At 42.4% G+C, this 23,656-nt stretch overlaps 1 protein-coding gene across 1 annotated transcript in view; it reads left to right on the top strand.

Moving 5' to 3' along the window:
- The window catches only part of LOC145411898 (DNA repair protein RAD51 homolog 3-like), a 176,385-nt gene that overhangs the window by 96,588 nt on the left and 56,141 nt on the right, over nucleotides 1–23,656 (top strand). Inside the window, exon 6 of the mRNA XM_080281870.1 lies at nucleotides 230–435. Within this exon, the coding sequence (XP_080137996.1) occupies nucleotides 230–435 (206 nt within the window). The remainder of the gene's footprint in view (nucleotides 1–229; nucleotides 436–23,656) is intronic.

Consider the following 23,656-nt stretch of genomic DNA (forward strand, 5'->3'; position numbering starts at 1 on the left):
CTCCCTAACATACTAATTATTAGTCAAATGAAATTATATGTCCATAAAAAAAACTTAATTAGTCATCAGTGTTGCAAAAGGTTGGTTTAATTGTTAATCAGGGATGTTCTCTTGAAACTGAATGAAACTAATAATGGCCAACATAAAATATAAATCTTAATAGGTAAGGAGTTAAAATGTATCTTGTTACAGATGATATTGTGAATGTGCAGAATTATTTATATTACAGATGTCACAGTTACATTGAAGTGTTAGCAGTCATCCGACACCTGCCCACACTCCTGAAGTCGCATCCCAACATCCGTCTTATTGTCATCGATTCTGTTGCATTCCACTTCCGTCACGACTTCTCAAACAGTGTGGCAAGAACAGGATTACTATGCAACATGACTCACTGCCTCATACAGCAAGCCAGGACACACAATTTGGCGGTTAGTTGTGATGTACTGTCATTTCATTTTTGCTAAGTAGTATTAGGAAAATAAAGGTATTTTCAGCCATTCTGCGTATTACTACAGTACTATAGAGGGTTGTGTTAACTACATCGTAATCTTTGTGCATGGAAAAGTTTGAAAGGAATGAGAGGGTGTTTTTGATTGGAGGTATGAATGGAAAAGTAGGGAATGTGAAGATGGATGGAGTAGTGGTTGAGTGGGGTTTGCCTGCAGAAGTGGATGAGAGTGGCAGTGCTCTAGTGGACATTTGTGCCAGTAGGGGGTTGGTGATAGCCAATACTCTCTTCAGACACAAAATGATCCACAGTTATACGTGGCGAGTGATGAGAAGGGCGGGTGGTGAACTGAATGAACGGAAGGCAATAATTGATTATGTGTGTGGATGATAGAATGAGAAGGTGTGTAATGGATGCAAGAACATATAGAGGTTGGGGGAGTGGACTTTCTGACCACCACTTGGTGGTGGTAAGAGTCAAGATTGAAATGAAGTTCTGGAATAGAGGATAGGAAGGACAGGAGGAAGTAGTTCTTTCAAGGAGGGTGGAAAAGTTACAAGAGGATGGAAAAAAGGCAGAATATGAGAGAGAAGTGGAGGAGCAATTGGGTAAATATGATTTGGACCACATGGGGGAGGGGGTGGAAGGTGTGTGCAAGATATTCACCGAAGAAATCTGTGCAGCATGTGAGGTGGTGTGTGGGGTGAAGAGAAGACAAAACGGAATGCAAGAAACAGCATGGTGGAATGAAGAGGTGAGACAAGCTGTGGTACAAAAGAATGAGAAGCAGGTGTGGAGGAAGTTGAGAGACAGACGAGAGAGTTATAGGTAGAGAGGAAGAGATAGGATAAAAGGTTAGTAAGAAGAGAGTGGATGACGAATTTGGAAGGAATTTGAGTAAATTGGAGGGAATGTGTGGACTGAAGAGGTGAGACTGGCTGTGGCAAAAAAGAAAAAAGCATATAGTGAGTGGATGAGAAACAGGTGTGTGGAGGAAGTTGAGAGACAGAAGAGACAATTGCATGTAGAGAGGAAGAGATAGGATAAAAGATTAGTACAAAGAGAGTGGATGAGGAATTTGGAAGGAATTTGAGTGTAAATTGGAGGGAATGTAAGGATATGTTCTGGAAAGAGGTAAAGAGAGTTAGTCAGTGTGTTAAATAAGCTAGTCGGGTAGTGAAAGATGAAACTGGTTACTAGTGGAGAAGGGAGAAAAGTGAGCAGATGGAGAGAACACTTTAAGGAATTGTTTAACATAGAGAATGAAAGTAATGTGAGTATAAGTGGCTGGGGAATGGCTGGGAGAAGAAGGGATGTGAGAAGAGAGAAAATCAGTAGGCTGGAAGTTGTGGAAGCAGTGAAGAAAGTCAAAATGGGGAAAACCCCAGGAATTGATGGAGTGTGTGGTGAGATGCTGAAGCATGGGGAAGAGATAGTAGTAACATAGATGTGGAAGATGTACAGATTGGCCTGGGAGGAAGGTAAAGTCCTGAAGGATTGGTAGTCAGGTATAATTATTCTGTTGTACAAAGGAAAAGGGGAAAAAGAAGTGTGTGGTAATCATAGGGGCATTTGTCTTCTTAGTGTAATAGGAAAAGTATATGGTAGGATACTTAATGACAGTTAGGGAAGTAACAGAGGAATTAGTTGGAGAAGAACAGGGAAGTTTTAGAAAGGGAAGAGGTTTTGTAGATCAGAGATTCATTCTTAGGTCTTTAGTGGAAAAGTTTCTAGAGAAGGGAAAGAAGTTGTATGCAGCCTTCATGGATTTGAAGAAACCATATGACAAGGTGGATAGACAAAGATTGTGAAAAGTATTAAGAAAAATGGAGCAAATGGGAAGTTGTTGAATGCCATGAAGAGTATGTACAAGGGTGCTAAGGCTGCAGTGCGTGTGGACAGTTAATTGAGTAAATTTTTTTATTTGAAGGTTGGATTGAAAAAGGGATGCATCATGTCTCCATGGTTGTTCAGTCTGTATATGGATTAGGTTATAAAAGAGATACAAGGTAGGGCGGTGGATGTTGGATCGGCCCTAATGAGAGAGGGCAGTGTGTGGAAACTCCCTGTACTTTGTTCACAGATGATACAGTACTGTGTTATTAAGTGAAGACAGTGGGGAGCTGCGAGGCTTGGTGAATAAGTTTGGGAGAGTGTGTAAGAAACGGAATCTAAAGGCGAACATAGGGAAGAGTAAAGTTATTGTCTTCGAGAGAAATGAAGTCACTGAATGAACAGAGGTTGGATGAGAAGGAAATGGAAACTGTGAGTGCATTTAAGTACTTGGGTAGTGTGATGAGTAAGGATGGACGTTTAGAGGGGGTATGGAAGTAAAAAAGTTAGTTCATAACAGTTTTGTGATACCAGGGCTAATGTATGGAAGTGAAGCTTGGACCTTTTTGGAGGGACACAAGTCAAGAGTGAAGGCAGTTGAAATGAGTTTTTTGAGAGGAGCATGTGGAGTCACTTGGAGATACAGACTAACATATGAGGAAGTGAAGGAGCATTGTGGTGTGGATGTGGATGTGATAGGAAGTGTTAGGAGAAACACACTGAGGTGGTTTGGCCATGTGGAGAGGATGGAGAGCGAGAGAGTGAAGAGGAGAGTGTATGTGAGTGAGGTGGAAGGGGGTAGAGGGCGGGGGAGGCCAAGGATGAGGTGGAGGGATGGAGTGGAAAGGTATATGAGAGAGAGGTGTGTGAGCTGGGAGCAGGGCAATGAAATGGGGGGAAAGGCAACATGGAGGCTATTTGTTTGTGGCCACCCCTTATGGGATTAAGGTGTCTGGCAATAGATAGATAGATAGTAATCTTTGTTGTGTTTCTATGATGAATATTGCCATCCAGTAGGCAATTTCCATGTCCAGTTAGCTCATATAAATGTTTCAGCCTTCATAAGATTCTATTATATAAAGTACAGTACTATTCTCTTTGGCTACACAAGCAAAGTGAATGCTTTACATAGTTTAGAGTGCACTTCTAGAAATACCCCCTTCAGTAGGAGACTGCCTTAAACTTATTTTTGCTTTGGCCACATGATTTTGTTAAGTGTAGGAGAGACCCCTATAACTGAAATTTAGACTGATATGATGTGCAGTAAACCTTCACTATACTGTAATGAACCCTGATATATTAGATCAAATTTAACTAATACCATGAAGCCCACCAAACAATACGTCGGCTATGCAGTAAAGTCTCAGTTATCCGTCATCGCAGTATTCGGCACTGTTTGCCCTGCTTTGTTAAAGCAATATCCGGCGCTGAAACAGAAAGCAAGCAGTGGTCCTGTGCATTTTTTGGCGGTAATGTGTATCATCTGGCTCAGACACGGGACCCAATCGGCCTGCAGGCAGACCCTGCAGCACAGTAACACACACGAGCCAATCACAGTACATTGCTGAGCAGCCCGCCTGATGTGCCAGGCCAACCATCGCCCTCCACTGTGCCTCACCTGTTGCTGTTGTGCTGTGAAATGTACCTTAGTTCTGCATAATTACTGAGTGTGGCTTTTGTGGCGGTCCCAACACTAGGTGTGTATGATAATGATTATATTATGTACTGTATTATTGTACTATATGTACACTCATGAGCACTGATTTCTGCCCAGGGGTGCCCTCTTCCTACCCCTGTATACCCAGGGAAGAGGGGAAGGGGGTGGACAAAACGAGCTCCACCCGCCCCTACCCCAGCTCCAAATTCTCCCATATACCCCAATCCTCCCACATACCCCAATCCTCCCACATACCCCAATCCTCCCCCCACCAGTCATTCTTAACTGATAGTTACATCTCAAGCTGGTGTCATACTTAAAACTCTTGATCACACTGCTATTACACAAACATAAAACACTAGGACATGTAAAAATGTATAACTATCAACACACTGCAGCAAGATTTTACTGCATTATAAAGGTTGACTAAAACAATATCATAAACAACTGCCACCCCAGGCCTCATGCACTGGGCTCTCGCTGTTTATTATGTTCACACACACACACACACACACACACACACCAGAAGAAGCAGCACGTCATGTCACCTCGTTCCGCGCTGGCCACCCTTGGCCACAACTGACCACATCTAAATAGTTTCTTTATATTAGTCTAGCTCTGTATTAGGTTAAACTAAATGATGTTCTAATATAGTAGAGCAAGTATAAGCAAAAGTGTTGTCCAAATAGTAGAGTACTGTACATCTAATTTAGTGCATGAATCTGCTGATACAACGCATCATCAGCTGGATGTCGTCTGTCACCAGGTGGGTAGCAGGGAGATGCAAACTAGTAAGTAGAATTTATCTTTCTAAGTGAAAATTACGACAATATGAGCACCATCTTTGATAAAGTGAATATGGAAGGAGTTAAGAAAAGGGATAAAGGTAGAAAACAGGATGATGATTTCTACCCAGAACTGGTTGAAATGGAAACATACAATAAATTAGTAGAGGAAGTGAATGAACTGGAGAAAATTTTTCAGAGTGAATTAGATAAAATTAAGAAGCAATTATACATTCAGAAGGAAGAAAATGAAAAATTAGTCCATCCATCATCCAGTCTTACGTTGCCCCATGAGGAGTGTAGGAGCCCGGGGCTAGGCAAGTTGGTCCTGACATAAGATGAGAGTGACCAGCCTCACTTATCTCTTAGTGGCATTAATTGAGCAATAACCCCCAACCACCCCTTGGATATAAACCTTCAGCAGCTCAATCGGATTGGAGCACCGTAATTACCCACTAAACCACCAGGCGCCAAAATTTGGTTATGTGGTTACCACCCAGCATAGCAAATGGTTTCCTGGTCTACAGGAAACCATTTGGCTTGTCACTTAGTGTAGAGTCACCCATAGGCAGAAGGAAGAGGAAAGAATGAAGGGAAGAAAGAAAGAAGAGGGAGTGTAAAGTCACCCGTAGGCAGAAGGACGAGGAAAGAATGACGGAAAGACAGAAGAGGATGGAAGGAGAGAAAAGGGCTGACACCCAACAGCAGCATTACATCGAGTGAATGGATGGTGAGCGCCACCACCTATTAGTAAAGGAATTAAAACAAAAAAGACACAACAATAGATGAGCTGTCAGTTGAGGTAGTTTCACTGAGGAGGAATATTAGTGAAATGGCGAGTACAGTTGTCAGCCAGGAGAGTACAGGTAAGCCCTTAATTCACGCGAACTTTTTTCACGCGATTTCGGTTATCCACGAATTTTTCGTACAATAATTAAAACAAAATTATAATAATCAGATAAATAATATTAATATACAAGAGAAATAAATAAAATATAAAAATGCCTACCTACTGCCCGTGTGCATACATATGTGTGTGTGTGTGTGTGTATGTGTGTGTGGGAGGTTGGTCTACCACGCACCACAGTCAGTTTGAATCCGACGGTCGAACCGTGCATGACTGGCCAGTCGTTATTTGTGGCTTATTTTTCTACCTTCCAGTGATTGCTTACCTTGTCTGCCAACATGGGGCCTAAGCATAGTGCTAGTGATGCATGTGGTAACACACCAAAACGGACTAGTAAAGTGATGTTGCTGACAGAGAAAGTTAAAGTGTTGGACAAACTTCAGGGAGGAATGTCGGCGACAATTCTCCATCAGGACGATTCCCCGTCATTTATTTACATGCCAGTTTATTTAGCAAGTACAGTACACTAGTTTTTTACTTATATGAGTTATAAAATCCCCCTGAAAATTAATTATTAAAGTATTAATTAATCAATAATAAGTATATTAATAGAATGATGGGGAATTGTCCATGTTTTGACAGTGAATAGACTTGATGGTGAAATGTTTCAGAACCGTATGTTTGGGGTGAGTCAACTGTTCATTCAATAAAGAAGGAGAACTTAGCATACGGGAGACAGTGAGGGGTAGTGCTCCAGACTGCTAAAGTGTCTCCACCTACGCCTGTGAATTGTCTTGGAACCGCATGTTTGGGGTGAATGAGTCAACTGTTCATACAATAAAGAAGGCAGAATGTAGCATATGGGAGGCAGTGAGGACTTGTGCACCAGGCTGCTGAAGTGTCTCCACCTACGCCTGTGCTTGTCAGGTTTCAGTGTTAAATTTCTTACATTTTTGTTGTTTTTCATACTTTATGCTAGTTTATAAGGTGTATGTAGTGCATAAACAATATTATTCAGATGTATTATACTTAATAGACATGCGTAATTATGTGCACACAAGGGCAGAACATATACGCGAATTTACCACATACACGAAGGGTCTGGGAACCTAACCCTCACGTGAATTAAGGGCTTACCTGTATTATGGAGGAGTTCAGAAATGATAGAGAGACAGTTAGGCAAACAAGCAGTCTGATAGACCAAAGCAGTGATATTGAAGAGAAGATAACCCAGGTGAACGAAATGATAAGTTGCAAAGATGAAGTAGAAACTACATATGCTGAAATGGTGAAAGTAAGGGAAGACTTAGAAACAAAAGTTGAAGAAAAAAAAAATAGAATTTAAGTGAAAAAAATAATTGAAAACAACCCCAAACTGGTCAAAGATTCAGCAGATATCATCAAATCTTTGGTAACCACTGGTATAGATGAAGGAGAAATACGAAACAAAATTTTGAGAGACAAAAAGGAGATGGCAAATGTAATGAGCATATTGAAAGGAAGTATGAGAGGAAATCTGTGATAAAGACATAGAGGAACAAAAAAGGCTAGGAAAATATAAGTGAAATAAGTCAAGGCCTCTCAAAGTAACCATCCAGCGTGTGAACACTGTGGAGGAAATATTCTATCTATCTATTGCCAGACGCCTCAATCCCGTTTGGGGTGGCCACAAACAAATTGCCTCCAAGTCGCCCTGTCCCCCGCCATTTCACTGCCCTGCTCCCAACTCACACCCCCCTCTCTCATATACCTCTCCACCCCATCCCTCCATCTCATCCTCGGCCTCCCCCTCCCTCTTCCCCCCTCCACCTCACTCACATACACTCTCTTCGTCAGTCTTTCACCCTCCATCCTCTCCACATGGCCAAACCACCTCAGTGTGTTCCTCATAACGCTTCCTATCACATCCACATCCACACCACAACGCTTCTTTATATCCTCATTCGTCAGCCTGTCTCTCCACGTGACTCCACAGGTTCCTCTTAAATAACTCATTTCCACTGCTTTCACTCTTGACTTGTGTCCTTCCAACAATGTCCAAGCTTCACTTACGTACGTTAGAGTTGGTATCACAATACTGTCATGTAATAACTTTTTCACTTCCATGCTCACTTCCCTGTTTCTTATCACTGCTTTCAAAGAACCAGCAATCTTTCTTCTCTGCTGTACCCTTTCAAGCACTTCACCCTCCAAACCTCCATCCTTACTCATCACACTACCCAAGTACTTAAACGTACTCACATTTTCCAATTCCTCACCATCCAACCTCACTGTACATTCACTAACTTCACCTCTCTCAAAGACCATCACTTTACTCTTCCGTACATTCACCTTTAGATTCCATTTCTTACACACTCTCTCAGACTCATCCACCAAGCCTTGCAGCTCCCCTTCGTCTTCACTCAACAACACAGTATCATCTGCAAACAACAGTACAGGGAGTTTCCAGACACTATCCTCTCTCACCAGGGCCACTCCAACATCCACTACCCTACCTTGTACCTCTTTTATTACCCCATCCATGTACAGATTGAACAACCATGGAGACATGACACATCCCTGTTTCAAACCAACTTTCAAAGAGAAAAATTCACTTAGTTCACCATCCACACACACTGCAGCCTTCGCACCATCATACATACTGTTCACAGCATTCAACAACTTCCCATCTACTCCATATATTCTTAACACTTTCCACAATCCTTGTCTATCCACCCTGTCATATGCTTTCTCCAAATCCCTGAAAGCCGCATACAACTTCTTTCCCTTCTCTAGAAACTTTTCCACTAAAGATCTAAGAATGAATATCTGATCTACACAACCTCTTCCCTTCCTAAAGCCTCCCTGTTCTTCTCCAACTAATTTCTCTGTTCTTTCTCTAACTCTGTCTATAAGTATCCTACCATACACTTTTCCTGTTATACTAAGAAGACAAATGCCCCTATGATTACCACACACTTCTTTTTCCCCTTTTCCTTTGTACAAGGGAATAATTATACCTGACTTCCAATCCTCCGGGTCTCTACCTTCCTCCCAGGCCAATCTGCACATCTTCCACATCCATTCTACTACTATCTCTCTCCCATGCTTCAGCATTTCACCACACACTCCATCAATTCCTGGGGCTTTCCCCGATTTAACTTTCTTCATTTCTTCCACAACTTCTATCCTACTGATTTCTTCCTGTCTTCTCACCTCCCTCCTTCTCCCAGCCATTCCCCAGCGATTCCCTAGCCACTTATACTCACATTACTTCCATCCTCTATGTTCAACAATTCCTTAAAGTGTTCTCTCCATCTGTTCACTTTTTCTCCCTTCTCCACTAGTAATCTACCATTTTTATCTTTCACTCCCCTGCTAACTTCACTTCCACCCTGTCTTACTCTTTTCACTTCTTTCCAGAACATTTTCTTACAGTCCCTCCACTTTACACTCAAATTCCTTCCAAATTCCTCATCCACTCTCTTCTTACTCTCTCTTACTAATCTTTTCACCTCTCTCTTTCCACATATAACTCTCTCTTCCGCCTCTCAACTTCTTCCATGCCCCTATTTCTCATCCTCTTCAGTCCACCACGCTGTTCCTTGCACCCCCCTCCGTCTTCTCTTCCTCCCACACACCACATCACATGCTGTACATATTTCTTCTGTAAATATCTTACACACACCTTCCACGTCTCCCATCTGCTCCAATTCATATTTGCCCAATCGTTCCTCCACTTCTCTCTTATACTTTGCCTTTTTCTCATCCACTTGTAACCTTATTACATATTAACCTCTTGTAACCTTATTGCATATTAAAATATGCAAACGAACTCATGGAAAAAGAGGAATTTAAAAAAGTATGGATAAAAAAATGCCTAACTAAAGAGGAATTGGGAATACTAAAGGAGGAGCGGGAGGAAGCAAAAACAAAGAACGAGGAAATATCAGAGGAAGAGAAGTGCTTACAAAGTAATTGGATTGCAGGTACAAAAGTGGTACATAACCAACAAGGAATAAAAAGAAGGAAGGTAGTAGACTCATGCTGTGGCAAGTATGTAAAGAAGATGATTAAGTTGATGTACTCAGATGTAGATAGAATGGTGTCTAAATTAATAAAGATGAAAGACTATACCAAAGAAATGGAATCACATATTATTTACCTGTCATCATCATCATCATCATCCGGACCTCCTTTCCCACCCTAGGGCAGGATGAGGAGTAGCAACTTCCAGACAGCCAAAATTTGCCCAGTCCAATAGGCCACACTTCCATTCACTCACCATTTAACTCCCCGGAATCCTGGCTCTATCTGATACACCAAAAACATTCACCACTTACTGTAGCTTCACATATACATATCCAGCAGAGTCAGTCCGGATGCTGTCACGATAAAAAGGGGTGCCAAATCCCCGATCATGCGCTTCTCCTCACAATATTCATCCAGCCAGCTCGATCTCTTGTCAGTCTCTTAGCCTCACCGACTTCCAAACATCTCTTCCTCATATCCCACCATATCCCTCCACCTTCTCCTTGGCCTACCTCGCTTCCTCCCTTCTTCAGATTCACTCGGATATACCTTTTTTACCACTCTATTGTTGTTATTCGCTCCATATGACCATACCATCTCAGTACACTCTTTTTGATTCTGGTGTCTACAGACTTCCTCACTCCACATCTTTCATGAATCACATTATTTCGTATTCCATCCACTCTCTGTACTCCACATGTATTCCTCACCAGTCCCATGTCCACCGTTCTCATTCTTGACTTTTCATTTTCATGCCACACTATAGTCTTACATCCATATGTTAGAGTTGGCACTAACACTTCTTCATGTAAACCTCGTGCAGCTGCAACACTCAAGCCTGTTTCTTCTCAAGGCCTTCATTGCACCAGCTACTTTCCTTCCTTGTTTCACTCTACTTTCCACTTCTTTTGCACATTTTCCTCTCTTTTCTACCACTGTACCCAGGTATTTGAACTCTCTCACCAATTCCAGTCTCGCCTTTCACTGTGAAATTACACTGGGAGTCACCTTCTTTCTCAGTAACCATCACTTTACTCTTTTCTGCATTAACTCTCAAGGCACGACACTCACAGCCATCAGCAAAACTCTGCACTGGTCCACGAAGTTCTTGTCCGGTATTTGCAAGTAGTACTGCATCATCAGCATACAAGAAATTTGAGATATTCCATCCATCACCATTAGTTATCAATGCCATCTCCCTCTCCATTACTCATGTTTTTATTTCTTTCATCACCCCATCCGTATATATATTGAACAACCATGGGGACATCACACAACCTTCTCGCACGTCCACACCAATTGTGAACCATTCACTTAAATGTCCATTTACCCTTACCCATGCATCATCACTACCATCATAAAAACTCTTGACAGTACCTAGCAGCTTACCATCTACACTGTACATGCGCAAAAGCTTCCACTATCCTTCTCTGTCTTCTTTGTCATATGCTTTTTCCAGGTCCAAAAAACCTTCCACAGTCCTTCTCTGTCTACTTTGTCATATGCATTTTCCAGATCCGTGAATGCCATAAACTCCTTATAGTCCTTCTCACAAGCCTTCTCCACTATCTGTCTCACCGCAAATATTTGATCCACACATCGTCTGCCACTCCTAAAGCCACCCTCTTCATCACCCACCAGGACTTCTGATATCTCTTTTACTTTCTCTATAATAATTCTTCCATATAACTTCCCTACCACACTCAGTAAACTTATACCACAATAATTCTTGCACTCACTTCACTCACCTTTATTTTTGTACAGGGGTACAGTCACAGCTTTTTCCACTTGCTGGCACAGTTTCACTCATCCATGCCTTTTTACATATCTCCAACTAGCACTTAATCATCTTTGCATACACCTCATCAACCCCAGCTTCATTCACATTTTTCAGCCATTTTGCAGTGTTCTTCACCTGTGCTAGTGTCATTCACTGCATTCATTCTCTGCACACCCCCAAAACCAATCATGTGTACAGTGGCCCTGCTTTCTATATTACCATTCATCAGGTTTTCAAAATATTCTTTCCATCTGGTCCTTACATCATCCCCATGGGTTAGTAATCTACCACTTACATCTTTCACACTTTCACATTACTTTCCCTGTCACTTCTACATTTCTGCACCTCTTTCCAGAATAACTTCCTATTTTTAGAGAAGTTTGCATTCATTTTTTTTCCTAGATCTTCCTTTACCTCCTTTTTCCTCTTCACTAGTCTCTTTACTTGCTTCTTGCTCTGATACAAAATTAACCACAAAGATATCAAACAATACCCTAAACTTAGTGGAATACAATATATGGAGAAGACAGAAATTTAAGAAAAGGAGGAGGAATTATACACTTAACAAAGAAAAATCTACTAGTCAAAGAAATAGAAGTAGATATACCCTCACAAGCAGAACTGATTGCAGTAGAGATAACACATCTGAAGGGAAATTAGTGGCAGATTTGTACATGCCACCCAAAGCAAACACTTGGGAAAGAGGCGAATATGAAAACCAGGCAGAAAGTACAATTCAGAGTTTAAGAACATTACTACACAGAATGGAAGACGATTCTAAAAGAATTATATTAACAGGAGACTTTTACACAAATTGGAATACTCTAGATGCAAGACGCCATGAAAGGTGTTGGAATCAAAACCTCTTGGATTATGTGCAGGAGTTTTTCCTAACACAGCATGTAAAGGAAAACACCAGAAAATGAGGACTTGATGATCCATCAGTACAGTACTAGATTTTATATTTACTAGGTAAGAAAATTATATTGACAATATAATGTATCACCCTCCATTTGGCAAAAGTGACCTTGCAATATTAACCCATGGATTGTGAGCCACAGCTCAAGCTGGGTAGCGTCGCGTTGGCGAGCCACGACTCAGGCTGTGCTGGCCTTGCATCACCGTTAACTACTCCACCACTACGCAAACTTATGCAAAGACGGAGAGATATTTTTTTCTTTTCACCAGATGATGCCCTGGATGTTTATCTTGAAGTTTATAATAAACAATTTTTTTTTTTTTTCCACTACTCCTCTACTTAAGCTTAGCATGGCCCTACACAAAGACAGAGAGAGAGATTTTTTTTTTTTCACCAGATGATGGCCTGGATGTTTATCTTCAAGTTTATAATAAACAAAAATAAAAAACTTTTTTCTTCATTTTTTGTGCACCGCGGGGTGGGAGAAAAAAAGATATTTGTGCAGTCCATGGGTTAACTTTCAGTTTCATGATTGCATATGACATAGTTACCAGTAATGAGAGTTACAAAGGGGGTGGTTGAGGTTAATTGCTCATGTAATGCCACTCAGGGATGAGTGAGGCTGGTCACTCTCATCTTAAATGTCGAGACCAACTGCCTAGCCCCGGGCTCCTATGCTCCTCATGGGGCAATGTAGGATTGGATGATGGATGGATGGATGGACAAAAAGAGTCTAAACTACAAAAGGGACAATTACCATGATGTGCAGAAGTACAGTACTTCTTAGAAATAGATTGGGGAAAGGAGCTTAGAGGACAAGATTTAAATGTTATATATAGAAAATCCTGTGACATTTATGAAATAGGAGTCCAAAATTACATCCCTCAGCACAAAGAAATAGAAGTAAAAATAAAGAAATGGTTTAATACAGAAAATAAAAAATCAAAAGAGAAAAGATTTGCTGTGGAACAGATACAGAAGACACAGTAGTGAGAGGGCATATAACAACTATCAGAAGGATAAGCAGGGAAGCTCAAAGACAGCTTGAGAAAGACTTGATAAATAAAAGTAGTGATCATCCTAAGCTATTTTACAGTTACATCCAAAGCAAAACCAAAATTAAAGATAAAATACAGTCCATTATGAGGAGGGGATTATCTGTACACAAGAGAAAAGGTATTTATGAAGCACTAAATAAAAATTTCCAATCAGTTTTTACAGAAGAAAATAATTTTGAAACAGATGATGTGGAACATACATGTCCACACATATTACCAGATATACAAATATCAGAAAAAGTAGTACAGGAAGAGTTAAGTAAATTAGACAAAGGAAAAGCAAATGGTCCTGATGAAATTTCAGGTTGGGTGCTATGTGAATGTGCAGAAGAGTTAAGCAGATCATCATATTTAATATTCAAGGAATCCTTAGGTCAAGGTAAACTACCTGATATTTGGAAGAAAGCAAACATTGTTCCCCTACTGAAGAAAGGGAATAAACAGAATCCACACAACTGCCGACCAGTATCACTGACCAGTGTGGACCTGGAGCGGTGGCATCTTTGTCGTTGGTCTACCCCCCAGAGGCTGTCGAAGAGAAGAGGAGGACAGCATGGGGGCCAAACCACTGCAAACCCCCCCGGCCCCTCACGGGGCTCGAGTACCTGGGAGTGGCTTCGGTCGCCCGGGCAAGTACCACACCTTCCAACGCAACACACACAACACCGTTTTTTCTACACCGAGAAATGACTCCCTGGCTGTCATTTCTCGACGACTTCTTCTAGCCGGGGACATTGAGAGCAATCCAGGACCCACCAACAAATACATATGTCCAACATGCTCAAAACCTATCACGTCGAGCCGACAGACAAAGGGTTCAGTTCAGTGCAATTCCTGTAAGAACTGGACCCATTACACCTGCACAACACTTGCATCCAGAAAACATTACACAAACACCTGGACCTGCTCCTTATGCTCCTTCCCCCCACCCATCAACCCCTCTTCCAATCCTACTCCTACTTTCTTCACACCTCCACAGCCAAACCCACCGACCCTTCCCACACCATCCAGTCCCCCAATTCCTCCCATTCCAACCCATCTTAATCCACCTCAACCCTTACCTCCATCACAACCTCCTCTTACCCCTTCCCCTCCACCCACACCACCTCCACCCCGTGCAGCAGCAGCCAACGCACATCGCACACACAACATAAACATCCTTCAGTTAAACTTAGATGGCATAAAGACCAAAATACATGAACTCACACAATTCATCAAACAACAGAGCATACATATTGCCATCTTACAAGAAACAAAACTACACAGAGCATGGAAAACACCGACATTTCATAACTTCACCACCATTCGACAAGACCGGGCCGACGGCGGTGGCGGTGGACTCATCACCCTGGTACACAAATCCATCAACTTTGCAGATACCAGTGCACACACAGTCACTTCTTCCCCCATATGACACCACAATAGAAATACAATCAATTAAAATACGCACATAACAATCGCTAACACATACATTCCTCCCCAATCATCCCCCACAGTACCATACAATTATTCTCCACAGATACACCACATCACTAACATACCCAACATCATCCTGGGTGGTGATTTCAACGCCAAGTCGTCGGCCTGGCATGTCAACAACCCTGACACAGACAGAGGGCTGGTACTACAATCTCAGACAGATCATCTCTTCATACTAAACCATCTAGACCAACATAAACATATCCCACACCAAGCCGTCTTCCTCCCATCATCTCCAGACATCACCTTCTGCTCCCCAAACCTCGCCCCCACAACATCATGGAGAGTGGTCAAAACCCTAGGTTCTGATCACCTCCCAGTCATCATCACTACCAAAACCAGAATCACCCCAGCTGGCCACAAACACACATACACTAATTATAAGAGAGCCAACTGGGAGGCCTTTGTAACTGAAACAGAACAACATTTCGAAACACTAAACAGTACACCCATCACAGACATCAACACCGCTGTGAACACTTTCAATACAATCATACAAAACGCAGACAAAAGACACATCCCTAGAGGCAACAGAAAGAAACACAACCCCAACTTCACACCAGAAATTCAAGGCCTCAACAGACAACGGGGCACTCTGCGACACTCCCCAACACCCCATACACAAGACACCATACAACAAATACAAGAACTCAACACTCAGATAAACAATATCAGAACAGCAAACACTAAACTGGAAAAATTTCCTCCAAACACTTGACCACAAAACAAACATCAGTAAACTCTACAAAACACTAAACAGCATCACACTTTCCAACAGCAACACCACACAATCACACGCTGCCATCTCAACAACAGACACCATACCCTCAAACAAACAACAAGCAAACACTCTCATCAATCACTTTTCACAAGTCAGCCATCTAAACCCCCATCCCGAAGACCGACATATCATCCGACGTAAGAGACTGTTCCCCACAGACCCAGACTACGCACCTTTCACTTACAACTAGACGAAGCACATCATTAACAGCCTCTAGCACTCATCTGCCTGTGGACCAGACAACATAAGCAACATTCCCCTTAAACACCTAGGACCACAAGGCATACAAGCACTCACCAACATATCAGACTACAGCTACTCACATAACATAATACCCAACATCTGGAAGCATGGCAATATCATCATTATCCCTAAACCCAACAAAGACTCCACGTTACCCTCCTCACATCGCCCGATCACACTCCTCTGCACCCCCTCTAAAGTCACTGAACGACTGGTACTACAACTAGTCACACCTCACATTCCCCTAGCCCAGTCACAACATGGCTTTAGGCCACAACATTCCACAAACACCCTTCTCACAGACCTTACACAGAGAGTTTTTGATAGCATAAATTCAGCTAGGCCACCACACAGAACGCTTCTAGTCACATTATACATGCAAAGCTTTTGATGCCATCCCCTGCCACAACCTCACAAACAAAATACTCAACACAAACATGCACAATAACACAAAAAGATGGCTGGCAAACTACTTAGCAGGCAGATGTGCACATGTAACATTTGCTGGTCAGTCTTCTAACATCAGAAACTTCACAAATGGCGTCCCACAAGGATCTGTTTTGTCCCGTACACTCTTTAACCTATACATGCACGACATACCCATACCCCACACTCCACAGATACACATAGCTTCCTATGCAGATGATATAGCACTTACATGTACGTACCAAAATGCAAACAGCTGCACACATCATTCAACCTTACCTCAACACACTACACAAATGGTTCACCACAAACAGGCTCAAAATAGCCCCAGCCAAATCTACAGTGACTTCTCACAAACTGGACAGCAGAACACAGTCACATCCCACACCTCAACATAAACAACACCCCTCCCTACCATACACACACACACACCCAGAATCCTTGGTGTAACATACAATACATCAATGTCATTTAAACAACACATCACAAACATTAAAAATAAAATAACACCAAGACTCAGTGCTTTGAGGTCACTTGCCCATACAACATTCGGACACAACAAAGAAACCACCACCACAGTATACAAACAATACATACATTCAGTGATGAATTATGCAAGCCCTGCCTGGGCTTCTAACCTGACCAAAACACACTACAACACTCTACAGACCATAGAGAACAAGGCCCTAAAAATGATCACAGGCTGCACAGCTACTACACCCACAGACCACCTACAACAAGAAACCAAAGTCCTCAAAGTCAAGGATCACCTAGACATGAGAGGCACCCAGTTTCTTGCTGCAGCCTCCACAAACCCACAACATCCACTACAGTACGTGGCAGCACATCCACCCACACCATGGAACATCAAAACAACACCCAGCACACGATACCATACACAAATACTGTCATCTCTTCCCCCTCGCCCACCTCAGACCAGCTTCCAGAAGCATATCCACACTCAGATCACTCGCCGCTCCATTCAGTCACTTAAAGACAACACACAGCTGCATGCACGGCCTCCTGACATCCACCCTTCTGAATCCTATTTTCCTCGTGAGGACAGGGTCTACCTGGCCAGGCTGAGATGTGGGCACCATCCAGCCCTCTTAAGCTACCAGAAGAGGCTGGATGACTCCATTGCTGATGCCTGTCCAGGATGCAGCACAGCACCTCATACTATTAAGCACATTATGGAAGACTGCATTGCACACAATCACCTACGCCAACAACACAATATACACTCTTTGAGAGCTCTGTGGGAAAGCCCAGTCTTGGCCATGGCCTTCCTAAGGGACTCGGGGCTGTTCGGCCAGACTGCCTAGGGAACATCTACTACTACTACTACTGACCAGTGTTGTAAGTAAGATACTGGAAAAGCTGATAAGAAAAGTTTGGGTAAACCATCCAGAAGAACACAGTATGAAAGAGAAAGGCAGTTTGGTTTTAGAAAGCGAAAAGCATGTGTTACTATAGTACAGCGGGTAAGGGAAAAAAATGTGCACTTCTTGACAAAAGTATGAAACTTGGCATATATGTAGCTCATGGTATGTACGTTAAATTCAATCTAGGTACCCATCGCTATCGCCATGGTAACCGGCCGCCATCTTGAATTTTAAAATGGGTGCCATAAAATTCCTTGATGTGCAGTATCTCAGCTTGTAGATAACATATAAACATGATCTTGTTTTCTAATTTTATATTTGCAAGGTCAGATAATCCATTTCTGGGATGCTTTTTATCATCAGATGAAGCTGTTTTGATCAAATCCATCTTGTGGACCCCCCAGATTGTTAGCATACAAACATATCTATAATATCAGTATATATGTCGGTATACCTAATTGTGTGTCTTTTACAAGTGTGTGCTATAAGCCTATTAGAGTACCAGAATATGTTGAGCTCGTGTACACTATCACAATGGCTAATGTTTCAGATGCCTCACCTACATTTTTTCAGATGGCAGTTCACTCCAAGGTAGGAACTGGAACTGATGGTTTTACAGTTCATCCATTCAATCCGGGAATGGAACTTCAAGCTATATATCCAGTGTTTGCTGCAGATTCTCCCATGGCTCTTTGCACTCGACCACACCAACGACAACAGATGGCTTCCTGTGCACGTTTCAGATGTGGTCAACCTTGAAAAAACACATCCTGGTGTCTACAAGGAATTTATGGATGGCCAGTTTGTTGTGCACAAAACAGAATGTCTTCTCTGCCATGACAATGAACCAATGCCATGAACAACTCAATGATCTCATTAAGGGGGAGGGAAGTGCTGTCGGTTTGACAGAGAATCCACAGGCTCTTGAGAGATGGATGGTGGCAGGACCAGAGATCTCCCATCTTGTGCTTGAGTTTGAAGAAAACTTCCATCCAGTCAGAAAAAATCAGCAGCACACCACAAGCAACACAGTAGTATCCAGAATACTTTTGCCAAAGACATCCGCTCTTTGATGTCTACATTGGAGGAGATGGGAAACTCTTTCCTTGAAGACAGTGGGGACATGATCACCCTTGACACAAAATTCATCATGAACACTGATGTCGTGAAAACAGTATATACCACTGAAGATGTAGGCAAGAAGCAGTACTGCAGGTATGTTGATGAAGGTCTTCGAAGCAAGCCAAATAAGCCACTGGGCGACATTGTGACAATGAACAAATTGCTGCCCTTCAGCTCACTACATGCAAAGCAGTTGTCACAAAGCAAGGAACAATTTGCATCCATGAAAACAAACTGCACCCTGTTTTTCAGGCTTTACATTGCATGTCAAGCCAGACAAGGGGACCTTGACAAGTTCTTTGAACATGAGAACCTGGAATTTCCATCATCCATTTCGGATATAGGCCAACTCCGACAAGGAAGTAAGTCAGATTTACTGTAATGCCTGGAAAAGCTGTCTCCCTTGTCACAACATACTCCTAATGTTGAGACAAAGGTGCTTGATGGTGCTGTTATTATTCATATGCTGAAGCCACGTGGCAGCTGCACTTTTGAAGATTACACCCACCAGATATTCACTCCCTACCTTGCTTCCCAAGTGGAATCTGTCAGCAGAATTGACCTTGTATGGGACGGATACTTACCTGGAAGTCTGAAGCAGTCCACACGTGATCGCAGGTTGCAGAGCGGGTCCAGTCAAAGGTGTGTGCTTCCAGAATCACCTATCCCAAGAAACTGGGAAAGTTTCCTCAGATTGCACCAGAACAAAGAGGAACTGTTCCAGTATTTGTCAGAGTGTGTGAGAACATACAACACCAATAGAAAGATGGTTCTGAGTACACAGGGCAAGATTTTTGTTGCTAGTGATCAGAGTGCACTGCGTGATGTAGCCCAGCTACAGCCTTGCACACATGAAGAGGCAGACACACGCATCATGTTGCATGTGGCACATTGTGCAAAACAAGGACTACAGAAGTTGGCTATCCGCACAGTAGACATAGATGTGGTGGTTTTGGCTGTAGGACACTTCCACTCCCTTGGAGTAAATGAGTTGTGGATTAGTTTTGGTGTTGATGCAAAATTTTGTCATATTGCTATCTATGAGATTGTGAACAAGCTGGGCTTAAAAGCAAAGGCTCTTAGGGTACATATTTCATGCCCTTAGTGGGTGTGACACAGTGTCATGTTTCCTTGGTCGTGGCAAGAAGTCTGCCTGGTTAGCTTGGTGTGCATGTCCCACTGTAACGGACACTTTCTTTGCTTTATCAACAAGACCCAATGATGTTGATACACATGTCCTCAGTGAAACTGAGAGTTTCATCGTTATAATGTACAGCCGGACCTGTGCACTCAGCAAAGTGAACGAAGCATGGAAACAGTTGTTTGCGCAGGGCTCCAGAACAATGGAACATACTCCGCCAATGAAGGTAGCATTATGACAGCACATAAAGAGGGCTGTGTACCAAGCAGGGTACATATGTCTCAAGCTCTAGTACCTGATCCACTTCTCTCTTGCCCCGGACTCAGGGGGTGGATTGAAGAAGGTTCTGGATGGAAGCCATTCTTGACAGACCTACTTGACACATCAGCATCATGCTATGAACTGGTTCACTGTAGCTGCAGAAAAGGGTGCAGGGGAAAATGTAAATGCCACTCATCCACCCTTCAGTGTACTGAACTCTGCAAATAGATCCAGTGACAATTAACCATTCTTGAGGTGAAGGCTGTGTACATTTGACTGTGTGGCCTGGGGTAGCAGGATCTTGACAATGCATATATTGCCAGTGTTGTAAATTAAATATAGCTAATTTTGAGTTTATCCATGCATATTGTTGTTTAGCGTCATATAATTTTTCTTTTTAATGCCAGAAATGGATTCCAGTGTGTTGAAAATGTATGTTTAGACACTAAGATCATGCTTTAATGGTGGCAGTTAACTAAGATATTGTAAGTTTCAGATCATAAAGGCGGCCAACTTAAAATTCAAGACTGCGGCTGGTTACCATGGTGATAGCAATGGGTACCTAGCTTAAAATTAATCTACATACCATGGGCTACATCTGTGCCAAGTTCCTTGCTTTTGTCAAAAAGTGCACAATTCTGTCAAAATTTGATCCTTAGCCACTGTACTACTAATCTATTAAGCTACTATGATAGATGGGGGCACTCATCATCCACTCACTTGATGTAGTGCTGCTTTGGGTGTCTTCCCTTTCTTCTCGTCCTCCCTTCCTCTTCTGTCATTCTTTCCTTCATTCTTTCCACTTCTGCCTACAGGTGACTTTACACTCCCACTTCTGTCTTACTTTTCTTTGTTCTTCCTCCTTCCTTCTGCTTATGGACAACTCTACACTGAGTGACAAGTCGAATGGTTTCCTGTACACTAGGAAACCATTTACTATGCTGGGTGGTAACCATATAACCAACTTCTTGTGCCTTGTGGTTTAGTGGTTAAGATGCTTCAGTTGGTTTGTGCCTGTGTAGGTTTATATCAAAAGGGTGGTTGGGGATGCTCATGTAATGCCACTCAGGGATGAGTGAGGCTGGTCATTCTCATCTTAAATGTCAGGACCAACTTGCCTAACCCCGGGCTCCTTCACTTCTCATGGGGCAACAGAGGATTGGATGATGGATGGATCGATGGATGGAAAGAGTTACAGAAAAGAGGGTGGACAGTATCTGCAGTATTTAGATTTCAAGAAAGCATTTGACAGAGTATCACACCAAAGACTTTTATGGAAACTGTACCATCAAGGAGATATCCAAGGTAACCTGTACAGTTGGATGCAGGATTTTCTCAGAAAAAGGGAAATGAGAACAGTACTGAGGGGAAATTACTCATCATGGATGGAAGTGACTAGTGGAGTTCCACAGGGCTCTGTGCTGGCACCAACTATGTTTTAAGTATATATAAATTACATAGACAGTAACATTGGAAATGAAAGCTATCTGAATATGTTTGCCGATGATGCAAAAATACAAAGGAAAATTACTAACAGAATCTTGCAGAGAGCTACAAGAAGAATGAAATAAACTTCATGAATGGAGCAATAAATGGCAAATGGAATTTAATGTGGACAAGTGTCATGTTATGAAGTTTGGTAAAAGTAAAAAAGACCAGATTTGGATTATAAGTTAGGAAGTTCAGTCCTACATAACAGAAAGGGAGAAGGACCTAGGAGTGATTATCAATAACAAACTATCTCTGGCTGATCACATGAGTGAGAAGGTACATAACATGTATACACTACTTACTAATATGAGAATAGCATTCACATATATACATGAAGACATGCCAAGAAAGATAATAACATCATTCATCAGATCAACCCTGGAGTAAGTATCAGTAGTCTGGAATCCTTACCTCAAAAAACACAAAGATAAGATTAAAAAAGTACAAAGGGCAGCTACAAGATGGGTACCCAGCTTTAGGGATCTAAGCTACAAAGAAAAACTAGAAAAATGGAATCTACCAACACTACAGGAGAGAAAGAAAAGAGGAGACATGATTATGCTATATATATATATATGCATCTCAGGGAAAGAGAAAATAGGCATAAATGAATATATCACCTATGGGGAAACATCAGCAAGAGGACACTGCAAAAAACTACAGTACCCTTGCGTCCAGCACGGTAATATTGTCATGCATGGGTCACGTGTTGGACCAAAAACGTGTTGGACTAACAATAGAGCTTATGGGGAAAAATGAATTATGTCAGCAACCCTCGGAAAAGTCACCCTAAATACCTACCATATACCTATACATATATTGGTACTATTGTAATTATAATAAATGGTACTGTGCTATGAATGATAACTAACCTTTTAGGATAGTGTTGGTGGGCTTGCTGGGAATGGAAGGTGGTATCCAAGGCTGTAGTTAGTCCTACTGGGTCCCCGGAGGATGGCTGCTGGCGTCACTAGCGGGTAATGGCTGTTGCTTCTCCTCAACCTCCCTCATAAATCCTTCGAAATCAAACCTTCCTCATAAATCCTTCGAAATCACACTCAGAATCACTATCTTCGTCCACAGCCATGGAAGGTCCTGCTTCTGCCTGTCCTAGCACTGTAATCCTCGGCAAAGTGCATTCTTCTCACACTGTTGCCAGAGCCCCGTCTCGTGACTGTGAAAAGTGATCGCTGTCACTGACTCCGTAGAGAATAAGGAGAAGCAACTTTGTTTATAAACTGGTACGCACGCCGATGAGAAGGGTTTCAAAACGATTGATATTTATTCTAAAATATTAATATGTATTCAGTGTCAGACTAAATGTTCAATGCTGTAGTACGATACATTCTCTGTCGAGTCACCTGGGTTTTGGTCACACTGTCTTCCCCGTCGTATGCTCGGCAGGAATCCATCCAGATGAATTCCAAATACCCGTGGTATCGTCGGCAATTTTACCACGTTACCGTTCCGATTTACCATCGTTTTCTCGGCAAACCTGGTATGAAGTGCCATGTGATAGCCTTCGGCTGGCAGGATCTTGTCTTAAGTTTTTTATTATAATCACGTTGGCTTCATTCATGTCGTAGGCCTTGGCAATGTCAACTTTCCTCTCCCCTTTCTTCTTCCTCTCGATGCTTTCTAGCTTGGTGGCCTGAGGGAGGTGCCGACGCTTCTTGGGGTTCTCAGAAGGCTTTCTAGGCATCGTGAGCAGGGTAAAATGCAGTAACAAGGGCAGAAAATGCAGCAAGAAAAAAGCACCTTCCAATGCAATTATGCGACTGAGTAGCGCTGTGGCGGGAGAAATGTAAACAAAACATCACGTGACACCAGAAGCGTTTTTAATTGGGCGGCATCACGATCACGTCACGATAGCAGGCGGGGAAGGCTACTTGATCAGAAGTTTTTCATTGGCTATCATCATCATGGGAATGTCCAGTATGACCGTGTTGGACCGGGGGTGATCGTGCTAGAGTGAACTCTGCGGAT

The sequence above is a fragment of the Coenobita brevimanus genome, chromosome 91 (assembly GCF_032717465.1).
Source record: "Coenobita brevimanus isolate Jiangsu-jjx chromosome 91, ASM3271746v2, whole genome shotgun sequence".
NCBI classification, from domain to species: Eukaryota; Metazoa; Arthropoda; class Malacostraca; order Decapoda; family Coenobitidae; genus Coenobita; species Coenobita brevimanus.